Genomic DNA, 23,943 nt, shown 5'->3' on the forward strand with positions numbered 1-23,943 from the left:
GAGGATGAGCCCTTCTGGAGCCGTCGGATCTCGAGGGGCTGCCGCAGGGGCCCCCGGAATCAGAAGCAAGCACAAGGTAATCTGGGGCGAAGAAGGAGCCCAGTTGACCTCCGGCGGTAAAACCTAGGGGACGAAGGAAAGGCGGCAGGGCCTTACACAAGAACCGCAGAGCAAGCCAAGATTTGGATATTTTGCCCGAGGAAAGGGTTAAACGGTTTCCCAGGTAACGGACCAGGAAGCGCGCAAGACGTCTGCGGGAGGTTCGTAGGTCAGCCTCGAGTTTAAAGCTCCCGTGGCCCGAACGGACTCTGACCAATGGGAACGCCGCTGGGCGTGGTCACCTGACGCGCGCGGCCATCCGGCTGGCGGCCCCGGAGCACGTGGGAAGGCTTTTTCCTGTTCCTTCTCTCCTGTTTAAAAAGCCCACCCACTTTTTGCGCGGGCTTGGTCGCGGAGTTCTTCTCGCGAGAGGCGGGGCGCTCTCTCGCGAGAGCGAGTGGGAGGCGTGAGGACTCTCGGAGGTGTTGCGGGCTGGAGCTGCGGTGGCGGAAGCCGGGGGCGGGCGGGCAGGCGGGGGGCGGGCCGGCCGTGGGGCGGGGAGGGGGGAGGGCTGGGGGCCGCTGCGGGAGGGGGGCGCCCGCCTCCTCGGCCGCTCGCGCCGCTGGTCGTTGCGGGCGGGTGTCATGCCTGTGAGCTGCGGAGGCTGCGGCCCCCCAGGTGAGCCTTGGCGCGGGTCCGCCCGCTGAGGTGAGCGGCACCCGTTGGCTGGGGCGGCGGCGGGGCGTGGGGCCTCGCTGGATGGAGCGGCCGGGAGCGGCCCACGGCCCCGGCTCAGACTTTGGGGGTGCCCTGAGCTGAGCTTTCGCACGGCGGAGGGAGGAGCGGGGCGGGGAGAGGAGAGGAAGCCCGAGGCCCTGGGCCTGAGGGGACGGGGACGGACGTCCTCGGCCTCCGGAACGGTCTTCCCGGTGTCTGAGGGCGGCGGCGGGGCGGCAGCCCTTTGGGTGACAGGCTTAGTTTCCGTCCCCCAAGGTGGTCTTCAGAACCGGGGCCTCTCCGTGCGTGCTGCTGCGTGTGCCTCGTTGGTCTGCGTGCTGCACGCGCAGAAACCTTTGCGCGAGGAAAAGGAGGATGCACTTTGTCCCCCGAACCAACAGCCATCCTCTGTCAGACCCTTTTGAGCTCTGGAACGGGGTACACCCTAAATCTTGGGACAAACGGGAAACGTCAAGCATCTCTTCGGCGTGCTCCTTGGATTTATCTGGTCTCAGATTTCTTTCAGCCCTGTTAAACGGCTCAAATGCAGACCACCACCCCTCATCTGAATGGACTGGGTAGACTTATTATTTTATTCCAGGCACTTAAACTGCCTTATTAAAAAAAAATACGTAAAAAAAAATACGTGGGTGTGACCAAAGTGTTAAAAACATCGGCAGAATAACAATGGCAGTAGAATCTGAACCACAGTGTATGACGTGGTGACAGTCTTTCTGGTTTCCTTCCACTGAAACCCCTGTTAAACTGGAGGTGGTTAAGCTTAAGATGCTAAGGAAATTTCAGGGTGAGAAGTACTGCTGAGACACGTATCTAATGGCCTTTTTGCAGCCTGGCGTTAAACATTCTGGTACGCTTTTCAGCTTTGTAATTCCTCAGTCCCTTGCAAAACTCATAAGCTTTCCTTAGCTTCTTTCCACCTTGTTAGGGATGATATATTGATTGATGCTGATCTTGGTATGTCTGGAAATAGGAAATGTCCTCAGAAAATTTAGGGTTCTCAGCAGTTATTTTAATGTCATATTATTGTCTTATCTATGGTTTTAGAGGAAATGGCATCCCAGTGCCCAGCACAATCACTGTCAGTTTAGATAGTGCCATTTTAATGAAGCTTTTTAAATACACAGTTATATTTTTCAAGTAGTACCCTGTTTATGCATACTTCTTTATGGCCCTTGTGGCAGAACTGACCCAAAGGTTGACTGAATTTTACTCTTGACTGTAACAGAAGTTTATGAGAAATCTGAGAATGTAAAGGGCAGTCAGAACCAATTCCCCAAATTGAACTGGTACCTAGTGATGAATATCTGTACCCACATAGCTGCTCTGTTAATAAGGGCCTAGTGGTCTACCTCCAGGCTAATGATATTTCCCAGTTATTGAGGATATGGGACCTGCTGGAGACCCTGAGCCACAGTCAGAAATTCTCTAGCTTTTCAACTCTTCGGAGAAGTCTAGAAGCTGAAGAAGTCTTCCTTTGCCTTTCAAGGCTGGAAGAAGGATAGTACATTTGTTTTTCTTTTTTTTTTTAAATGAGAAATTCCAGGAACTTAACTGTCTGGAAAAGTAAATCAAACCAAATCAGATGATACAGTTTAGGTTATTCTCAGGGAAATTTCCAGTAATGATAGTAGGCTGTGCTGTTGTCTGTACTTGGAGAAAACATGAAAAACTTCAACGTCTTTTTGAGAATGGGTGAAAGAGACTTGTATAGATTTAAGAAGTTCTCTGCCATTTCATCTTGGGAAGCTGATTTTCAGGGATAGAAAAACAGTTTTTTGTTTTTTTTTTTTAACTGGTTTTTATCACTTTGGCAAGATTTTCAGGTTTAGGATGTAGATACTTGTAACTGAAGTCACTTTGGGTAGGATGATTATTTAGGTAAGCTAAACTGTTCTTTTTCTTGCCTGCATTTTAGTAGTAAAATCAATAATTTGGAGGAAATGAGGAATGGGACAGGTTAGGAAAAGATCTAAGCTGGCCTGGGCTTGAGTTCAGGGTTAATGTATAAACTGGTAAAGTAAGGAAAGAAAATTACTTCATCAATTTACAAACAAATCAGACAGATCCAAGTGACTTTATTCTGTCACTCATCTTCATATATTAATGTTTATTATAAAATACTAGCATAAAGTCATTTGAAATGTATAGGTTAGAGACTGGATGGGAGAAAAGAAGTTAGCATTTTTGTACTAATCAGACCATGTTTCATGGGAAAAAATAGATAAATGGCATAGAGGATTGGAACAGATTAAATATTACTTGAGTGAAAAAGAGGTACAGTGTAAAATAAAGAGTTTGTGTTTGGGAGTCCAGCAGATCTGTTCGTTGATGTTACAAAGCCTCTTTTTCTTCATCCCTGACAGGAGAGTTTTTAAAACCTTAGTTACTGTGAAGCACATAGTAACTGCTTACCCAGTGTTTTTTCTTTGACCTCTTTTAATGTCTTGATTATTGGGCTGCAAGAAACAGAAACCATTTGAATTAACTTGCTTAAAAAGAGCATTTGTCAGACAGAAGTGTCTGAAGTCCAGCTCAGCATTCTGGAAACCAGAACATCTTCAGGCAGTTACCCAGCCAGTTTTTCTCTGGGAAGCCATGACATGGTGGTGGTGTGTCTCTGTTACTCTGTAATGTCTGTTTCGACTTCTTTCAGACTGACTCTTTCAAGTTCTTGGTTTCTGCTTCCCCATACCTTCGGTTTGCATGAGACTTTGGTTTGCTTTAGTGCCAACACAAGATGTTTTGATTTTGCAGTGTGGTTCTCTCGAGATATCTCCACATCTTAATTCCGGATTTCTGGAGAGATAGGTAGTCCAATAGGTCAGGTACCTACTTGTAGTCCTGTTGGCCTAGGGTGGGGAAAGATGGGGGAGAACATGTAGGTGTGCCCTACACAAAAGTCCCAAAAAAGTCCCACAGTTTCTATTTTTTCAGGCTGGGTACTACAAGTTCTGTAGTAAAGGGGGTGTGAACAGGCAGGAAAAGGTGGGTACTTCCGGTGTACTCTGACCTCCTCCAGTTAGAATTTTCCCCTTAGCACTCTGAACTTGCTCTCAGCAATGGTCTCCTTCAGGACAGGTTCTAGGTGTATGAGGGCCAAATGTGTATGTAAATCAGGTGCCTGCAACCTCCAGGATCTAACGCCTGATGATCTGAGGTGGAGCTGATGTAATAATAATAGAAGTAAACTGCACAATAAATATAATGTGCTCGAATCATCCCGAAAACAACCCCCTCTCCCCAGCCCTGCCAGTCCGAGGAAAAATTGTCTTCCACAAGACTGGACCCTGGTCCCAGAAAGGTTGGAGGACCGCTGAAGTAAATGTTGTGTGCTTCAGTTTTCTTATGTAAAAATGGGTATAAAACAGCAACTTCTATTGTGAAAAATATAAATTCAGTTTATCAGCAATTAAACAGTGCCTGCCTGGCAGAGTGTAAGGGATGTGGTGTGACTGACTGAGGGCACGCTGTGTGTGGATACTGTGGTGTGGCTTCTGCAGCATTTGAAGAAGAAACTCATTCCTGGCTAAGTCTAGTGCTGACCACTTTATACTTAAAACTGTTTCTTGACTTCAGTGACACCTAAATTCTCCTAAATCGCTACCTCACTTGCTTTGACTGCCACTGATTGTGGCTCTTCGTTTACCTGCCTGAGGACTGTTCGTCATGATTGTCTTCTGTCTTGTCAGAGTCTCTAGGGTCAGCTTTCAAGCTCTCTATATACAGATAATTCCTAGAGTAGCGTCTCTAGCTCTGACTACCACAGCTAAATGTATTTTTTAGGTGCTCTTTGGATATTATCTTGACATAAAATAACGCTATCTTCCACTTACTGTCTAGTTGGCTTCGCTTACAGCTCCCCAAGCTTGAAACCTTAAAATTACCTTTCACACTCTTTTTTTATGCCTCGTGTATTCTGTTGGTTAATAGGTTCTGCACAGAATTTTACAATGCTTCATATGTGCCAAGCACTGGGCCCATCTGCAAAGAGGATGTGTTCACTCATTCCTGCTGCTGGCAGTTCGGGGTCGAACTTTATTATTATTTGCATGAGCTGCTTAAGTGCCTTTTCAGCAGTATATTCTTAGAGCTGTGAAATCACAGATGCCACTGACATGGAGGAATGTGTTCCTGAGTTAAAATTTTGAACATCCTTTTTTGTTAGGAATAATCTTGTAGGTGGGGATTATGCAGAAGGTTAAGAATATTATTACCCTACCTTCTAGGAAGCGTATTCACATTGAATGCACAGCCTCAGTATTTTAGGATATTTTTTTAAGTTGTGTTTGTTGTTCATATACAGGAAATTATAGAGAAGCAGATATCTTAGTAGATAATCAGATTACATTCACACTTTTTACATGAATGATGATTGTTTTGAAAGACAAAACAAAGTAGTAACTGATAGCTGTGATATTTTTAGATTTTATAAATCAAACAGGAGGACTGTACCCAAGGAAAAAGCTAACATTTTTCAGTTCTTTCTACATCAGGTACTGTTTTTAAATGTATTACTTAATTGTATCCTTATAACCATTCTGTGAAGAGGAAGCCTTGGGTTCCTTATCTGCAAAAAGAGGATAGCACCCCTTCACACCACTTTGCTTTGTATTTGATGGTTGCTCTGGGGTTAACAAGATAACTTATCAAAATCACTTTTTGTATAGTGTATAACAGTATTTTTTTCAGCTCTTAACACATGATATGCTATGTGTAATTTTGTCACACATCTTATATGTATGTTGTAAACCCAATAATTCATTGTTATTTTCAGTTTTAAGTTATTTTTTAAGGAATTAAAACAAAATATTTTTTATATTACTCTTATATTAACCCTTTGAGATATTGTGCTTAGTTTGGATCCAGATTTGCATGTGGTATTCTTTTTCTTTTGACTGTAGAAAAAAAATTTTTTTAACACTGATTATAGTGATGGTTGGTGATGAATTCTCATAGCTTTTTTAAGTTCAAATAAATTTATTTTCTCAATTTTTGTAAGATATTTGGGAATGGCTATCTGGGTTGACACTCTTTAGATGTTTCCCTATTGTTTTATTTTATGGTTTGGCATAGTTTCTAATAAGAAATTTGTTGCCTTTGTTCCTCTGTATGTATGTATATATGTATGTAATGTGTAGTTTTCTCTCTGGTTGCTTTCAAGAGTTTTCTCTCTATCACACGTTTTCAGAAATTTGGTTATAGTATGTATTAGTGAAGTCCTCCTCATGTTTGTTTTCCTTAGGGTTTGTTAATCTTCCTTACATCTGTCAGTTTATGGTTTTCATCAACTTTGGGACATTCTGAGCCATTTTGTCTTAATATGTTGCTCCTTGTTCCCACACTTTTTGGGATTCCAGTTATTCATCTTTTACGGTGAGTCATTTGTTTGTTTTTAAGTTTCTCTGTGCAGCATTTTGGGTAGTTTCTATTGCTATGTCTTTAAATTAACTGAGCTTCTCTCTTGCAGTGTCTAATCTGCTATTAATTGCATCTGGGATGTACTTTATTTTTATCTCTAGAAGTTCAATTTGAATCTCTTGCATCTTCTGTTTCTCTCCATATCGTAATCATGTTTTCTGTCCCTTCTTGACTGTATGGGACACATTTGTAATATAGTTTTAACATCTTTTCTGTACATTCTATTGTCTCGGTTATTTCTGGATCTGCACTTAGTGACTTTTATCCTCCTGCTTATGGGTCTTATTATTTTTCTCTGTATATCTGATAATTTTTGACTGTGTGCCAGCCATTGAATTTTATGCTGTTACTTGCTCAGTTTCGTTGTATTCCTTAAGTGGTGGAGTTAGTTGGAGTATACAGCTAGATTATTTGGAATCTGTTGGGTTATTTTGAGGCTTGACTTTTATCTTTGTTAGGGTAAGTCCAGAACAGATTTTAGTGCTGACTTAGTTCCTCAACTGAGGCAAATTTCCTTCTGAGGAGTCCATCCATTGCCTGATATGTTACAGAGTTTTCCCACGCTAGCTGGTGGGACTTATTCCAAGTCCTGTGTGGCTCCAGGTACTATTTGGCCTACTGCTCTCTGGAAATTATTTCCCCATCCTCAGCTACTCAGCACATATCAACAGTAGACCAAGGACCATAGGAATCCCACCTTGCAGGTCTGTAAAGTTCTTACTCTCTGAGCTCTTCCTCCAGTACTCTGTCCTGCAAATTCTAAGCACCTTGGCCTTTCCAAGCTCTGGCCCCTGTTTCTTCAATTCGGTGAGACTGCCATACTGCTTGGCATGCATCTCCTTGTGTTATGACCTCTTGGATCATAGTCTTGCATAGATCAAGTCTTGTGTTGTCTCTTGTCTGATAATGTCAGAAACTAATGTTTCACATATTTTGTCCTATTTAGTTGTATTTATATTCAACAGAATATTTATTTTTAACACTGGATATTTGGGATTTGGCCAAAATATGTATTTGGAGTATTTATTATAAATATGTTCCCAAATATTATAAAATTAGAAATTATTGGAGACATATTTTCAGAAATAATTCATTAAATGTAGAGGTATCCATTTCAACATTTAAAGGTCTACTTTGTACTTTAAAAATATTTTTTTATTTTTTTAGCAGATGTTTGAATGCTTACTGTGCTTGAATACAAATACAATAACAGACTTTTGTCTTCAAAACTCAAAAAGAGGGAAGCATGCAGTGTCAGTTTTGTATGTATATGATTTTTTAAAAAATCACTGAGAGCACGCTGTTCACGTTGTTCTGTAGCTTATTTTTTCCCTTAATATATTGTAAACATGCTGGACTATTGTCAGTATATATTGCTTTCTTTCCAACAGAGTCATATGAATTTATTATAATTTATTTGACTTGTTGGGCTTCTAGGTTATTTTTAGTTTTCATCCTTTTTTGTCTTAGTGAATATTGTTTCACATATATCCTCATGAATTTTGTGCGAGTATGTATATAGGATAAATTTTAAGAAGTGAAATCGCAGGATCAGGATAGGTACAGTTTGCTCAAAGTGTCCGATACCTGTTTTCTGTGCTCTTTATAATGGTTTTTCTAGTTTTCAGTTGTTACCTTTTACATACTGTGGTATTTATTTTTCCTTTGTGATATTTCTTAAAACTTTCTTGGTTGTTCCGTTTCAGCAGTATCTATTCAGCTTTTTCTGCTTCTCACAAGATTTCATTTATTTCATGGTGGTGTTTTGTACCCTGTGGCTTTCCTGAGCTCTGATAGCTTACTTTTCAGTCGTGTGGCTTGTCCATCTCTACTTTCTTTTCTTTGAGCTCCTTAGTAAAACATTGTCCACGTTCACTTTATTTGACTCTAGAGAAAAACCCTTAGTGGTTTTCTGTTTAGGACTTGTTTATTCACCCAGAATGGAACACAAAAACAAAAAAGCATTAAGGGAAAAGTTTATTATCCTAACATAAAGATGTTCAAGGGAAAAATACTGTATTTTTGCACCTTTTGTGAAATCTGTTTGAAAGTACATCTTCTGTAATTATGAAAGATAGTGAGGAACCCTACTCTCTTTCTCCCTCTGTCTGCCTTTGTATCTTTTCTAAAGAGATTTTTGTTTCTTTGCTTTATCAGAAGTATGAGTCATACCATCTCATGCTGGATTCACTTATATGGACTGTTTCATAGATATTCTCTGATAGATTTCTTTTCTCTGCAAGGTTAATGTTTTGCTTATGTTTTAAGTGAAACACAGAAGTAGTAGAGTCGGATTCAGCAAGTATTTTTCTTCAGTGAGTGAAGCAGAGTGTAAATGTGGGATTAAAACTAGTTTCTTGAATTCTGAAAATAGATAATGTGAGTTTTGGGTGGCTTGAGTGTGTTTGGAGTTTTTTTTTTTTTTCCTTCAGTGTCTCGTGTGTGTGTGTGTATGTGTGTGTGTGAGAATGATTCTTTGTAGGTTCATACTAGATTGTTTAGTTCTCAGCTTTGAGAAGGGTGTCCTATTTAGGTCTGCCATTCAGGAATATTTCAGGTAGTGAGCTGGGGTAGCACACGGTGTCAGATACAGATGTTGTATCAGAGGCCCCTGGCCTTCCCCGAAGGCCTTGTGACTGCTTCTTGCCTCGGGGGCTTGTCCTGTTGCCGTGTGCACCTTCTGGTGAGGTAATGGTTCAGTTTCATGTTTGGTGACGCCGCCATTGAGTTCAAGTTTAGTCTTTGCTTGTGTTGCCTTTATTCAGCAGCTGCAAAGGTAATTGCTGTCTCCCATCTCTTTTAGCGACTCCATCTCTTGGGGAAGATTAGGGGTCAGAGAAAGTGAAGATGCTTTGCATGCTGGTTGTCTGTCCTTGCGCATTGTGTACCATGGCCAACATCATGCCATGGTGGGAAGGCACTCTCGGGCATTCAGTCTTTCTGTTTCTGACATCTGGGGTGGTTCTTATTGCTATCACAAAGTGCGATGAACAGCTTTTCAGGCCTCTGTGCACTCCAGAGAGGAGGGTAAGCGCCTGTGTGCTAGAGTTTGAAGATGTGGATTTGTATCTCAGCCCTCTACTGCTCACTGTGTGGGCCTGGTGAGTGGTTAACTTTCTTCGCCTGTTTTTCTCACTGTAGAACTGGATTCTGCTGGTCCTAAGGATTGAATGATATGTGCAAGGAAGTCTTTTAGCACAGCTGTTGGTTTTGTTTTAAGCTCTCCTTAGAACCCTGGCTGCTCCAGAGACATTCTTTCCTTTGATTAATTCCCAGAAGTGGAGTGGCTGTGTCAGAGTGTGGGGGGTTTCAGGGTTTTGACATGCATGACAAAATTGCCCTCCAGAAGGGTGGTGCCAGTTTACTCAGGAGCTGAGTTAGAGTTTCACTGTTGTGGCATCCTTGTGTTGGCCTCTAATATTTTATATGTTTTATGTGAAGTTTGAGGCAAGTCCACTTGTCTCTGAGGGTTTTTGGTAGCTGTAGAGAACTTGGGGCGGGGGACGTGGGGGAAGGGAGAGTGTCTTGGACTGGAATGAAGAAAAGGATTATTTCTTTGCTTTGGTTACATAAACCTTTATATTTATACCTTGTTTTGAGAATTTTGGTCCTGTTAATCATTTTGGTCTGTAAGTAAATATTTTAGTTCTTCTTTTACCTATGTTTTATAGTTTTTAAAGTGCCTCTTATAAATTTCTGTTTGATTCTTACAATAAACTTGTCCAGTAAGTAGGATAGTATACATTGAGGTTAATATACATCATATACACCCAGATATATACATAGAGGAAATAGATCGAGAGATAATGCAGTTTGCCTAGAGGGAACAGAGCTAATGAGAGTCACAAGGGGGGTAACAAATGCTATTTTTCTGCATCCAGTGTATCGCTCTTTATCTTGTGCTATCTGGACATTCCTTGTCTTTCTGACAGCTCTGCTTCAATTCCAGTCATTAATCACGTTTTATTGTTAAAGAGACCAGAGTAGAATAGAAGTTTATTTTAGTTCAGAATAGAAATTCTCTGTCTCAAAAAATTAAATTCTGGGACTTCCCTGGCAGTCTGGTGGTTAAGACTGCGCTACTACTGCAGAAGGCATAGGTTTGATCCCTATTTGGGGAGCTGATATCCTCCCCAAAAGTGTGGCCCCCCTAAGAAATAAAAAATAAATAAAAAATATAATTCTTTGTGAAAAATTAGAATCTAGGAATCCCTAAAGTGAGGTGCATGTGTGTGCAGGCACTGAAACTTCAGTTTTATCTTTGTAGCGAAAGAATATAAAATTAGAACTCCGCTATAATTTAGATTTTCTTTCTTTTTTTTTGCAGTTCTGTCGGGGACTAGTTTGAAGCTTGGTTTTGTGTATAAATCTCTTCATAGTATAAATTAATATCAACCAAATGTCTTGAAAACCTCAACTAGGTAATTCTTGATAAGACCAATTTGATTGAAACTGATTAGGCGTGTCTTCAGTCTCTATTCAGATTTTTTTTAGTATTAAGGATTTAGAATTCAGTTCTCACTCCTGCCCTTTATAGTAATAAAGCATTTTCCTTGTAAGGCTCTGACCCAGAAGTGCTGTGTATGCCTCGTTGTATACCTGTATCCATAGTGTCTGGTGCCCATAGATTTTGAATGAAGGGACAAGTTACGGTGGTCAAATGTGGGTAGTCAATGGTTAATACCCAAGTTGATTTAAGCTCTCAAAGGTGTTTCATTAAAGCATTGATAAAAAGTGACATAGCTCTAGCATTTTCTACCAAGGAGGGTATGTGTGTGTGTGTTTTAAATACTATGGTATTAATGATTTGAATTGGATGTTTTTGAATTCTTGTCATTGGTATGCTCTTAAGATTCCTGTAGAAGGGATTTGTTTTTATCTGATTTTATTTGATATGTACAGATTTCATATTCTCATTTGTATATTATTAAACCTTTCTCCCCAAGAAATAAGAATGTCTAAAGCATTTACAGTTGCTGTAGGAATAGAGTCACTTTTAGGAGACAAGAAGGTTGAGGCTTTTTCTGTGAAATTTTATGTTTTAGGTTTTTTGAAATATTTCTTATTAAGGTTTTCAGATATTACTTGTAATGAAAAAGGACTAAGACTGACTAGATATGGGTAATTTTGAATATATAATGATTTTGAACCTAAAAATAACATTTTGTAATAATTTGATCTCATTAAGGTGCCAGTATTCATAGTTTTCATGAATATTCAAATATTCATGTTAGACTGTTGAATATATTTTTATGTCTGAGAATTTTTGTTTGTTTTCATTTTTCTAAGTGACTGAATTTGAAGAAGTTATTTTAGGACAAAATGCTTGCCTGAATTACTCAGGTCAATAAATTAATTTCTTTTACTATTTTTTCTTTAGGTCTTTAGTGGATTAACTCTTCATTGACTACATACAACAGCAGTGTAGTTATGGCGACCTTCCAGTCTTTCAGGACCAATCACATGAAAACTAGAGCATCTGTCAGAAAAGTAAGTTCACTATATTAGATTGCTTTTAGTGATAGTTTTAATAAAAATGTTGATCCTTTATCTGAAGTCAAAGTCTTTTTAAGCAGCTGTGTTATGGTATTACTGTTTTTACACTTGATCTTAGCCAAAAGGCCAAGAAGGAATTGATATTACTGTTTTTAAATGAATCTTAATTATTGAAATCAATAATGATAAAATGCAGAGATTGGAATGTATGAAAATAGTGATATGAAATCATGGAGACAATAAACTTTATTTCCCAAAGATCAAAATCTCTCCCTATTTCTTCTCAGTAGTTTTCTTTCCTCTTCTTCACAATATAAGCATCAGGTGTGACTTTTCTTACATAGCTTTAGCTTTACCTCAAAATATTACTGTTCACTGATTCACTCAGCAGATATAAACTTGAGGGCTGCTAGTATGCCTGGCCCTAGGCTAGGTAGCAGGTGGAAAATAAAGAGCGGGTAAATGAAATGTGATTCCTGATGCTTTTGGGTTCCTAGTCTGAGGAAGCACCCTCTCTCTTTTCCTCTCTTGTGATGATTTTGTTACCCTTTCATTCTTGACATTTTTCTTGACTGACACTGTGGGGGTGTCACTTGACGAAAGGGAGAATGAACACTGGAGGATGGTTAGCATTCTTTGTCAGCCCTTTTTTTAGCTTCATCTCCTGCATTATGTGACGCTGTTGACAAGTCCTTGCTTGATCAATGGTCTTTGACGTCTTGCATTGCAGCTTTTTCTCTCTCCTCTCTTGTGGTGGCTCTTGTCTCCTCTGCTGATCTTCTTTCCAGCTTCTCATTGCTAGTGTTCTTAAAAGCTGCGAGGCCTACTTTTTCATTTAGCTAGTCATTTCTTCAGAGATCTAAGAAATGTTTGGGTTTGACTGCTAACTGGAATAGAGTGGTTGTCGAAAAAGGTGCCTGCAGAGTTGGAAAGCAGAAAGTAAAATTATTTATTTTATATTTTTTTATTGGAAGATAATTGCTTTATAATATTGTGCTAGTTTCTGTAGTAATTATATTTTTAAGTAATAAGTCCCTTGTGTTTTCAGGGACCTTTAAACTTAGTAGGTCCCCTTTTTAATTTGAAAAAAGAGACCTGGGTTCGATCCTTGGGTCAGGAAGATCCCCTGAAGAAGGAAATAGCAACCCACTCCAGTACTCTTGCCTGGAAAATTCCATGGATGGAGAAGCCTGATGAGCTACAGTCCATGGGGTCGCAAAGAGTTGGACACGACTGAGCGACTTCACTTCACTTCACTTCACTTCACAGTAAAAACTATTTTCTCTGTGTTTTTACTTTTTGTAAACTATAGGTATATTACAGTTTTTTCAGATTAGCCATTGGATCCATAACTTTAAATTAGTAATTGTACTGATTGCTTTAAATTAATATTAGAACTAAGAAATGCACATATACAGAAAATAAAATAGTGAGCTAGAAACCATGTACTCCAGGCATTGTACTACCTACCTATTTAATTTGAATTCACCAGTGTATTCAGCCACAGCTGAAACTTCATGCTGTTAATTTAATATTGTTATTAGCCCATTGTTTATATTAGACACATGATAAAGTTCTGGTTTGAATCCTCTTGAATATTGGGAAACCCTTTTAGATAGTAGTGTATGAATCTGTTCATTCATTCAATATTCAAGAGAATATTATGTGCTCTTTGTATGTATGTGTGTTTTGCATGCACAGTACAACTTTTGACATATTTATTTCAAAAGGTGTGTGTACACACACACACACACACACACACACACACACCTGACAAAAACTTCCCTGTTTGCTAATGTGGAAATTGAAAGGTATACTCAGATTTTCTAGATTTTCACTTTACTTTACATTAAAGATAAAGAGATACTTTGAATATTTATTGGGAATCAGGGACTGTGAGAACCAGAAAGAACTGCACTTTCTATTCCATTAATTTTTTCTAACATTTTATTATGAAAATTTCAAGCATATAGAGAAACTATAGTACATGTAAACCTACATACCAACCACCCCATTCAGCAGTTAATATTTTTGTTTTATTTCTGTGTGTGTATTTAATTTTTGGCAGAACCATTTGAAAATTAATGGTCTTTATTTTTTTTTAAACTATAATTGATTTACAATATGGTGTTAATTTGAGGTATAGAGCTTCAGATTCTTTTCCATTATAGGTTATCACAAGATGTTGAATATAGTTCCCTGTGCTATACAGTAAATCCTTGTAAAAGTTAACATTCTTGATGTCTCTTCACTCCAAACATGATCACATTCAAGAAAATTAAATATAATCCCCTTATATCTAATACCCAGCCATACTCAAATTTCCTTTATTACTCTGAAAATGTCTTTTTAGGCCCTCATCCGCCCCACTCCCATTTGGGTTCGGTGTAGGCACCTATTGCATTTGATGGTTATGACTCATATTTTTGAGGAGTGGTTCTGAAAGAGTTTCTCCTCTTTTTGTTTTTAAATTCAAGACTGACTTGTTGAATGGGCCAGGCCAGTTTCTTGTACAGTGTTCCACATTCTGCATTTGTCTGGTTGTTTTCTCACAGTGCTATTTAACTTATTCTTCTCCCCTCTCTATATATTTCATATAAACTAGAAGTTAGGTGTAAAGGCTTAACTTAGATTCAAGTTAAAAGTTTTTAGCCAGGATACTAAAGGGTAGTGAGAAGACAAAATTGCAGGTTTTCCTAATGATTAGTGATGCTAGAATTGATCAGTTGATTAGAGTAGTAACTGTTGTCCATTTTAAAACTGTATATTCTGTTTTTTAGTTAGCAGATATCTATGGGATGATACTTGGCAGTGTGCAAGCATCTTGTTCTTTTGATTTTCATCTAATACTTTTTGCATCCCTTGATGGTCCTATCCTGCAGCTATTTCCTGAAAGTTGCAAAATGGTGATTACCAATTTTCAGATGAATGATTTGGTGGAATAGTCACCTTAAATGGAAGCAAGTAGTTTTTATTTGTGTTGCTCTGGAAGCATTGATTTTAAAATAACTATGTTTTCTCATCTTTTATATGTTTGCAATCATTTATTTATTTATTTATTCACTCGTTTATTTAAGGTGCTCAGATTGCCCCAGACTTGGTCCCTATAAAAACCCCTTCAGGCAATGCCAAAGTCCTGTTGTCTCAGGCTTATAATTCTTTAATTGCTTCCTTGCTTTCTAGTACAAGACTGACCTGTTTCTGCTTTACCTTCCTCAGACCTGGAGTGGGCTCTTTCTCCACAGAACCTCTTGATTTAGAAATCAAGATCTGGGTACTAACTGTGACTGTTGTTCTTTTACTTTCATGAGTTTATATTAATTGCTTATGTTCAGATTTCACATTTCATAATTTTTCCTTTTTTGAGTTCATGTTCATAATTTAGCCTGAAAATTTCCACTCATTAGTGAAAGGAGAATCATTTAAAATTTTGAATATTCAAATACTGGGGGGGAAAGCAGTACAATGAAGACCACATACATTCTTCACTTAGATTCACCCTGTTAATATTTTACCAAACCCATTCTATCTGTGTGTGTATATATGTACATACACACTTCCCTTTTGAAACCAAATGAGAGTAGGCTACGGACATTATTTTACTTTTCGTCTTAATATGTTAGCATGCGTCTCTTAAGAACATCAGCATTATTACTATCCTTCAGAAAATCATTAATTCAGTAGCACCATCTTAATGTGCAATCCATGCACAAATTTCCCCAGTTGTCTCAGTATCCTTGTGATTTTCCCCTTGCCTCTCAACTAGGAGTCAAGCAAGGTTGACATTCTCTACTTGAGTATTGTATCTTTTTGATCTCCCCACCCCCGTCGGCTCCATCTCTGGTCTAGGTTCTTTTCTCATGATGGCAAATCTTTGGAAGAGTTTGTACCACTTATCTTGTAGAACATCTCCATATTCTGAGTTCACTTGTTTTTCCCTGCGGTTAGGTTCAGTAGGAGCACCTCACTGATGATGTCATGGTCATTCTAGTGTGTCAGATCAGAAGGTGCATCTTGTTAAGGCCAGGCTTGACCAGGTAGTTAGTTACCCTTAACTGCCTTAACTCTCTGATAAACCACCGGTTATCTCCAGCATAAAGACACATAATCCCCTTGTAAGTAATGCTGTTAATAAGTAATCTGTAGGGTAATGTGGCAAAACACTGTATCTTGTTCCCTAGTAGCTTTTAATCTGGTGGATTAGGATGCATTGATAGTCGTTTCCTGAATCAGTAGTTATATTGGGAATGGAATTTTTAAATTTTGTCATTCTGTTCATATTTGTTAGCCAGCGTTCTAAGGTAAGTAGCACAGTCCTCCAACCCCTACCCTTTTATCTGTCTCTTTTAATGGACTTGTAGTTTCTTTTAAACTAAGCTGTCGTACTCCATTACCATCTGTATTCTTGTGATGCTTAGATTATCCCATATTTGGCCAATTGGAATTCCTTCAAGTGTTCTTCAAGCTTCTGTGTTCTTTTGAGACACTTCATTCCATTGTGTCACAGTAAGATGTTGAGTTGCACTTCATACATTTCTGCCTCAGACCTGGAATTCCTTCACTCAGGGAACTTCTAGTTCTTTTAATTGGTGAATGGTATTTAGAAACCAAAATTTGTGTGCTGGGTATGCTCATTGCTCTTAAGCGTCATTGATTCTATGATCTATCAATGGAAAAAATGTAGTACACATGTTTAGAGTCCTGAGTTCATATTGAAAGTTCAGATTTAACATTACTTTTTTTTTGTTAATTGCTTTGATTTCGTATTTGCATCTCTTCTCTTTGTTGAGTTCATATTGTGTGTGAGGTACTGAAATCTGGGGAAATAGATTGAGTAAATGACAACTACTTCAGTAATTTGGTTTAACAGGTAGGAAAGACATACATACAAAAGCAGTAATTATAATACATTGTGATATAGATTAAATGATCTTAATGTGCAAACAATACAGTAGGAAGTTTGGGAGAGCTTTATTATGACTGAGAAATGGGAAATCTTCACAAGTCTTGGAATATGTAGGATTTCTACAGGGGAACATTAGAGAATAAGGACATTTTTGCTAGAATTGCAGATCAACAAATCAGAAGGGGAATAGGTAGAGAGAAATTAATGTTCTCTTTATATCCAACTATAATACTCATTTCTTTATGAAATTTTCCTCCTCTGTTTCTTTGTAGTTGTGTCACCCTTTTCTTTCAAACCTGGAATGCCTTCCCTCTTTCATCGTATTGCTACTTTAAGAACCCTTAAAAGCCTTATTTTGGGTTATTACCTCTTTCATTTTTCCATCTCCAACTTTGCTATGCAATTAATCACATTGTTAGCATACCTTACTGTAAGCCCCGTCCCCATCATCATCTTATAAATTGTTGCTTCTGTTCTGCCAGTGACTTGGAAATCAGGTATGTGGTCTGCTCGGTGTCAGCGCAGGGTGAAAGGAAGAGGACCTGGCTGAGGGCCTCACGGTCTCCAGCAGGTTGAGAGCCTGTGCTGTTGTGTGTTGAGCATGTGGAGTTCTGCGTCAGCCTTTTGTTCTTTCTTTCTCTCAGCTGAGTTGAGTTCTGTTACATCAAAAGGTGCCCAGTGAATATTCATTGGAAAGTTAGTGACTGTACATTTAATCGATCACCAGGATCTTTTACATTGTCTTAGAATTAAGTAAATTAAGAATATCTTTTGTTTTCAGAGCTTCAATGAAGATGTGTTCCAGTCTGTGAAGTCTTTATTGCAGAGTGATAAGGAACTATGCAATGTATCAGCTGAGGACTGTTTGAAGCAGGATGAACATGCCAATTTGACTGAGGTTTGACGGATTACTGTCTACACCCTTTCCTAATACAGCACACTGTATTTTCATGTATCTTAGAACTGCGTGGTCTGTTTTTAAATGCTTAAAATCTCTGCACATTAATTCATGTGTGAGAAATACCTGTTTTTAAGTACCTGCTAATATGGTGGCACTAGTGGTAAAGAACCTGCCTGCCAATTCAAGAGACATAAGTGATGCGAGTTCAATCCCTGGGTCAGGAAGATCTCTGGAGGAGGGCTTGGCAACCCACTCCAGAATTCTTGCCTGGAAAATCCCACAGACAGAGGAGCCTGGTGGGCTACAGTCCATGGGATCGCAAAGAATCCCACACACCTGAAGCGATTTAGCACGCACACACAGCATAGTCATCTTAGTGTATTATAATGCACACATTTAATTCAGTGCACAGACATTACTGACCACTCATCAGACACACAGCTCTGTATCAGATGATTTCTACTATGTTCAGTAATTGGGACTTACATTCTGAAATTTTCTACTCTGAAACAAAATATATACTTATTTCTAATACTCATTTATTGGTTGTTTAAATTCAGTGCTTTGATTCAAAATGAAATAGTAGTGATATATTTATTTTGAAGTAAGATATTTGCCACTTAAGGATATGATATACTACTTGCTCACCTTTTTCTCTGTTGTGTCAATGTTTCCAATCTTTGTTTGAATTTATTACTATAAAAAGGGGTAAAGTTTTTTCCTACAATATATAACCATAGTCCGTCTATACATTTATTTACCAAAGAAGAGAGACAGGGTATTGGGGTCATTGAAGCTCAAAACTGATAAATATGTTGATTAAAATTTTTTTTTTGAAATCAGGGTTCTAATAAAAATATTGATTATTATTTTGGGTATGATTTTCTTTCATATTCCTTGAGAAACTGTGTCTGAAGTAGTTGCATAGGATGGTGAGCACAGCTTTCAGGCCTGTAGTGGTTTCTGACCCGACCCTCTTCTTTCTGTGTGAGCTCAGTTCTCTGGCTCTTGGCTGTTCTCCTGTTTGTTATCCCTTTTTACTTTATTTTAGTTAGGCCAAGCCACTCCTGATCTCCTCAACTGTTGCCGAGTGTGACAAGTCTGTGTCCTCTGCCCTTGGCCGGTTTCCCAGCCGCCTCCAGCTCTTTGTGCAGTGCCCCTGTGGGCCCACGCTCCTTAAGCACTGCAAGATGCAGCACTCTGCTGGCACCTTCAAACCCCGTGCCAGCCTAGTTTCTCTCTTGTGTTCAGTAAAAGGAAGCTTGAAAGAATAGAAGGAATTTCTATCTCATGTGAGGGCGTATATATTTCCCAAGTATCTTTGTTGAGGAAAGGAATCTTGTTATTTGAGTGTCTCTTTGTTATTGAGTGCCTGTGATATGCTGGGCACTTTCCTCCACGTTCTCTTATTAACCCTCACAACTGTGGGAGATGAGTTGTGTTGCCTTAAGATTTATATGTACGGATACAGGTTCCTGCAGGTTAATGGCTTACCTGGACACTGGGAAGTTAACTGTAATGTTTCTGTGAAGGCAGTACTTGTAATTAATGAGAATAAAGATTCTGCAACAATCTTAAGATTCTGACTTGCTTTTGAGTCATCAGAAAGATGTCAAAAGTATATTGAGTGTTGCTTTGTATTTTAACTATGCTGTTTTCCATTAATTCTTGAGAATTGATTATCTGTATTGTTGCCACTTATTTCATATTTTTAGTCACAGAACTTACTTGGTAGACAGTTTACTAGTCTAGCTTCAAGCAGCCAAATTTTCTTCTTATGATGTCAAAGACAAGGAAATATAAAATTTTAAAGTAATGCTATTCAGGTTATAAAACTGTACATATTCCATATAGAAAAATAAGAAATACTGAAAGTATATTAAAAAATGTCATTAATCCTGTAAGTGAGGAAAGAAAAAATCATAGGGGGAAAAAAGTGGAGAAAAATAAGATCGCTTATAATTCCATCTTTGAAAGTTAATCCCTCCTTATAATTTGGTATATTAACTTCCAGAATTATTTTCCTGGTGTATATTTTTAAAAATAAGATTGAAATTGTGTGTATAGTCCATATCATTTTTCTATAACTTGTCCTTTTTGCTTAATAATATGACGTTTCCTCAGACTATTAGATTGTCTTTAAAAATTTGATCTCTATAAACTTTTGTAGAGAAATCTCCATGTAAAGGCATTGAAGGAAATAAATGTGATATCACAGAGAGTCAGTCAGGAGGTAGCTTGGGAGGTTCCTAGGGGAAGCCTCTCTGAGGAGGTGACGTTTAGGTTGGAACTAGAAGAACGAGAGGAGAAGACAGTGGCACCCCACTCCAGTACTCTTGCCTGAAAAATCCCATGGATGGAGGAGCCTAGTGGGCTATATAGTCCATGGGGTCACAAAGAGTCGGACACGACTGAGTGACTTCACTTTCACATTTCACTTTCATGCATCGGAGAAGGAAATGGCAACCTACTCCAATGTTCTTGCCTGGAGAATCTCAGGGATGGGGGAGCCTGGTGGTCTGCTGTCTATGGGGTCACACAGAGTCGGACACAACTGAAGTGACTTAGCAGCAGCAGCAGCAGAACGAGAAGAAGCTAGACAGGTAAACATCCAAGGAATAGGGGTCCAGGTTGAAGGCACCACTCTGAAGCCCTTAGGCAGGAACAATCAGGCGAGTCCTGGACCCAGAGAGGGGGCCCATGTGTTTGAATGAAGGTGAGGGAAAGTTGAAGCCACCAGCTAAGCCGAAGCCTTGGGACCTGCATTAGGACTGTGCACTGAGAAGCTTGGAAAGGTTTTGGCTGGGAAATGACAGGATGATCCCTGAGGCAGGTGGGAGAGGACGGGGCCGTGTGTGAGGGGAAGTGGTGGCAGAGGCTGTGGAGAGGAGAGTCATGTGCTTCATGCTTGAGGGCGAGGATGGAACTTTCTGATGAGTGGGTGTGGGAGAGGTTCAGGAACTCCAATTATGGAGCCAGGCCTTTGGTGAAGAACATTTGTGATCATCTTTGAAAGAATTAATCATCTTGCAGCAGCATTTTAATGCTTTGTGTGCTTTGCTTTCTGTTTCTCAGCTCTGTCAACAATCTGATCGAAACGAGACTTAAAACCTTAATGGACCTTTATTCCTTTTTTATCCAGGTCACATTTCTAGGTTTTAATGAAGAAACAGATGCTGCTCATATACAGGTATGGTCGGTTTATTGAACTGGAAAGGGACATGAGCGATTATTTGAAACAGATCTTGAGAGCATGGAAAATTTGCCTTATTAGCCCAAAGTTACATTAAACTCTTCTGTTATCATTCCTATTTAAAGGTAAAAGAGGACATTTTGAGGTCAACTTTGAGCGTGTCCTCGACATTTTCGCTTAGTGTTTTCACTGAGTGTTTCTGTTACGGAAAGCAGTTTTAGGTTAGGGGACCGCAAAAGTCATTTATCTGAGAAGATTGCAAACCACAGGCTAACTTTTTCTGCATCTGTCATAATGTAGAATGGAAGATTTATTTTTTATTTTGATGATTTTTATAATCTAATTCCAGCAGTCATATTCTTATGCTTTTAATTGAGAAAAGAGTTAAATTTGTTAAAGTAAGAGTAAATTTGTAAAAAATAATGAAGAATCAGTGTAAAAATTTTAGCCTGTTTGATTTAGGCAGGTGTTTATAGAGGGACTGACAGTTGAGATTAGGATCAGCAGAGGAAAGCTGCACACTTATGTGAAGAGGAGTTGAAGCTCGGGTAGATGTGATAGTGTACTGCTTCTTAAAGTTTGTGCTTGTCGTGTTTCCTTTTGTGTCAGTAAAGCATCTTTTAGTAGAAGCAGCAGCACTAGCACTGCATTGTTTGTAAAGATAATGCGTGTCTGGTGATAAGAAAAGAAACCTTTGCTGTGTGTCTTGGTTGTGCCTTTGCCTGAAGGAAATAGTTTAGACAGAGGGCATAAGAGAAGATACAGTTGCGAGAATGTAAGGCTGAAAAGACTTATCCAAAGTTATTTCTTTCATACTCCACTTCATCTTTAAGAATGACTGATAAAACCATGTTTACGAAGGAAAGTAGTGTATGAATGGTCAGAGATGGTAATAATTCTTGCACTGGGTAAAACAGTTACATGAAAGGGGCAAATGGAAAGAAAAACAGGCATTTTCTTTTTCTTTACATCTTCATAAAATTTTCACTAAAGAGAGGAAAGGCAGAAAAATAGACGTGGATTATACAAATATGTAACTTAACCGCCAAAGAAGTGTAAAAGCAAGAATCCCATTTGAGAAATTTCATGGTTAAACTTGAGAACTCCAGGTTTGACATTTGCTGCTGATAACTATTAAATGCCTTGTTGTTGTTGATGTGTGAGGTACCATGTAAAATCTTGTTACAGCTTGGTATCATTATGTTTAAAATGCTACAAAAATTGTCAATTTTAAAATATTTTAGTACATTTTATTTTTGAGTTTCTAAACAATCGATGGTGGTCAATAAACTGCAAGTGTTAGCTATTATGAACTGGAAAGTTAACTAACTAGTAGACCTTAGCGTGCTGCAGTCCACGGGGCTGCACAGGGTCCAACATGATTGAGCAACTGAACAACAATAACAAGTAGACCATATGATTTTAATTCAGGGCCACAATATAGGGGACTTAAAGTGTTAGCTACAGTGTTATTTATTGTGTTGTTGCTTTACATTAGGATTTGGCTGCAGTTTCTTTGGAACTCCCAGATCTTCTGAATTCACTGCATTTCTGCAGTCTAAATGAAAATGAAATTATTTGTATGAAGGATATAAATAAATCATCAGACATAAACCATGATCCTCTAAGCCAGGTAACTTTTATATATTATTTCTAATTAGTTTTTGTTGGCACATTTTATAAATGACTTTTAATTTAGCACTGTTGTAGTTCACTTGCTCAGTCCTGTCCGAATCTTTCCAGATGTCAGACTTTGCATGTCTGACTCCTCTGTCCTCCATGATCTCCTGGAGTTTGCTCATATTCATGTCCATTGAGTTGGTGATGCCGTCTAACTATCTGGTCCTCTGCCTCCCGCTTCTCCTTTTGCCTTAAGTCTTTCCCAGCATCAGGGTCTTTTCCAGTGAGTCAGCTCTTGACATCACGTGGCCAGAGTATTAGAGCTTCAGCTTAAGCATCAGTCCTTCCAGTGAATATTCAGGGTTGATTTCCTTTAGGACTGACTGGTTTGATCTCCTTGCTGTCTGAGAGACTCTCAAGAGTCTTCTCCAGCACCAAATTAGAAAACATCAGTTCTTCCATGGTCAGCTTTCTTTATGATCCAACTCTCACACCTGTATATGACTACTGGAAAAACCATAGCCTTGACTATATAGGCCTTTGTTAGCAAAGTACTATCTCTGCTTTTTAATATGCTGTTTAGGTTGGTCATTGCTTTCCTTCCAAGGAGTAAGCGTCTTTTAATTTGATGCCTGCAGTCACTGTCTGCAGTGATTTTGGACCCAAGAAAATAAAATCTGTCACTGCTTCCACCTTTTCCCTTTCTATTTGCCATCAGGTGATGGGACCAGATGCCATGAGTTTTTTTCATTGTTGAGTTTTAAGCCAGCTTTTTCACTCTCTACTTTGACCATCTTTTGGGTTTGCCAGGTGGCAATAGTGGTAAAGAACCCACCTGTCAACGCAGGAGACAAGAGACTCTGGTTCAATCCTGGATGGGAAGCTCCTGTGGAGGAGGGCATGGCAGTCCACTCCAGTGTTCTTGCCTGGAGAAACCCATGGACAGAGGAGCCTGGCGGGCTACAGTCCATAGTTGCAAAGAAGTTGGACACAACTGAGAGACTTAGCACCCATGCAAGAGACTCTTTTCTTTAGTTGCTCTTCACTTTCTGCCATTAGAGTGGTATCATCTGCATATCGAGGTTGTTGATATTTCTCCCAACAATCTTAATCCCAGCTTCTGACTCATCCAGCCTGGAATTTGGTATGATGTGCTATGCATATATTTGGTATAATGTGCTATGCATATAAGTTAAATAAGCAGGGTGTCAATATGCAGCCTTGACATATTCCTTTCATAGTTTTGCACCAATCACTTATTCCTTGTCTGATTCTGTTGCTTCTTGACCTGCATACAGGTTTCTCAGGAGACAAGTAAGGTAGTCTGGTATTCCCATCTCTTTAAGAGTTTTGCACAGTTTGTTGTGATCCACACAGTCAAAGGCTTTCGCATAGTCAGTGAAGCAGTAGATGGTTTTCTGGAATTTCCTTGGGTGTCTCCATGATCCAATGAATGTTGGTAATTTGATCTCATGTTCCTCTGCCTTTTCTAAATCCAGCTTGTACATCTAGAAATTCTTAGTTCATGTGTTGCTAAGGCCTAGCTTGAAGGATTTTGAGCATAACCTTACTAGCATGTGAAATGAGTGCAGTTATCTGGTGTTTGAACATTCTTTGGCATTGCTTTTCTTT

General features: G+C 39.1%; 1 protein-coding gene across 4 annotated transcripts in view; it reads left to right on the forward strand.

Annotated features, from left to right (window-relative positions):
• The first annotated feature begins 538 nt into the window (after nucleotides 1–538).
• The window catches only part of AKAP11 (A-kinase anchoring protein 11), a 48,414-nt gene continuing 25,009 nt past the window's right edge, over nucleotides 539–23,943 (forward strand). Inside the window, exons 1-5 of one of the 4 annotated variants that reach the window (XM_043891697.1) lie at nucleotides 540–747; nucleotides 11,576–11,685; nucleotides 17,379–17,495; nucleotides 20,641–20,688; nucleotides 22,190–22,324. In XM_043891697.1, the coding sequence (XP_043747632.1) occupies nucleotides 11,626–11,685; nucleotides 17,379–17,495; nucleotides 20,641–20,688; nucleotides 22,190–22,324 (360 nt within the window). In that variant the 5' untranslated portion in view covers nucleotides 540–747; nucleotides 11,576–11,625. Of the gene's footprint in view, nucleotides 748–11,575; nucleotides 11,686–17,378; nucleotides 17,496–20,640; nucleotides 20,689–22,189; nucleotides 22,325–23,943 lie in introns of all 4 variants that reach the window. The other 3 variants (XM_043891696.1, XM_043891699.1, XM_043891700.1) reach the window with 3 other exon arrangements.

This window comes from Cervus elaphus, chromosome 30 (genome assembly GCF_910594005.1).
Source record: "Cervus elaphus chromosome 30, mCerEla1.1, whole genome shotgun sequence".
Taxonomy (NCBI): Eukaryota; Metazoa; Chordata; class Mammalia; order Artiodactyla; family Cervidae; genus Cervus; species Cervus elaphus.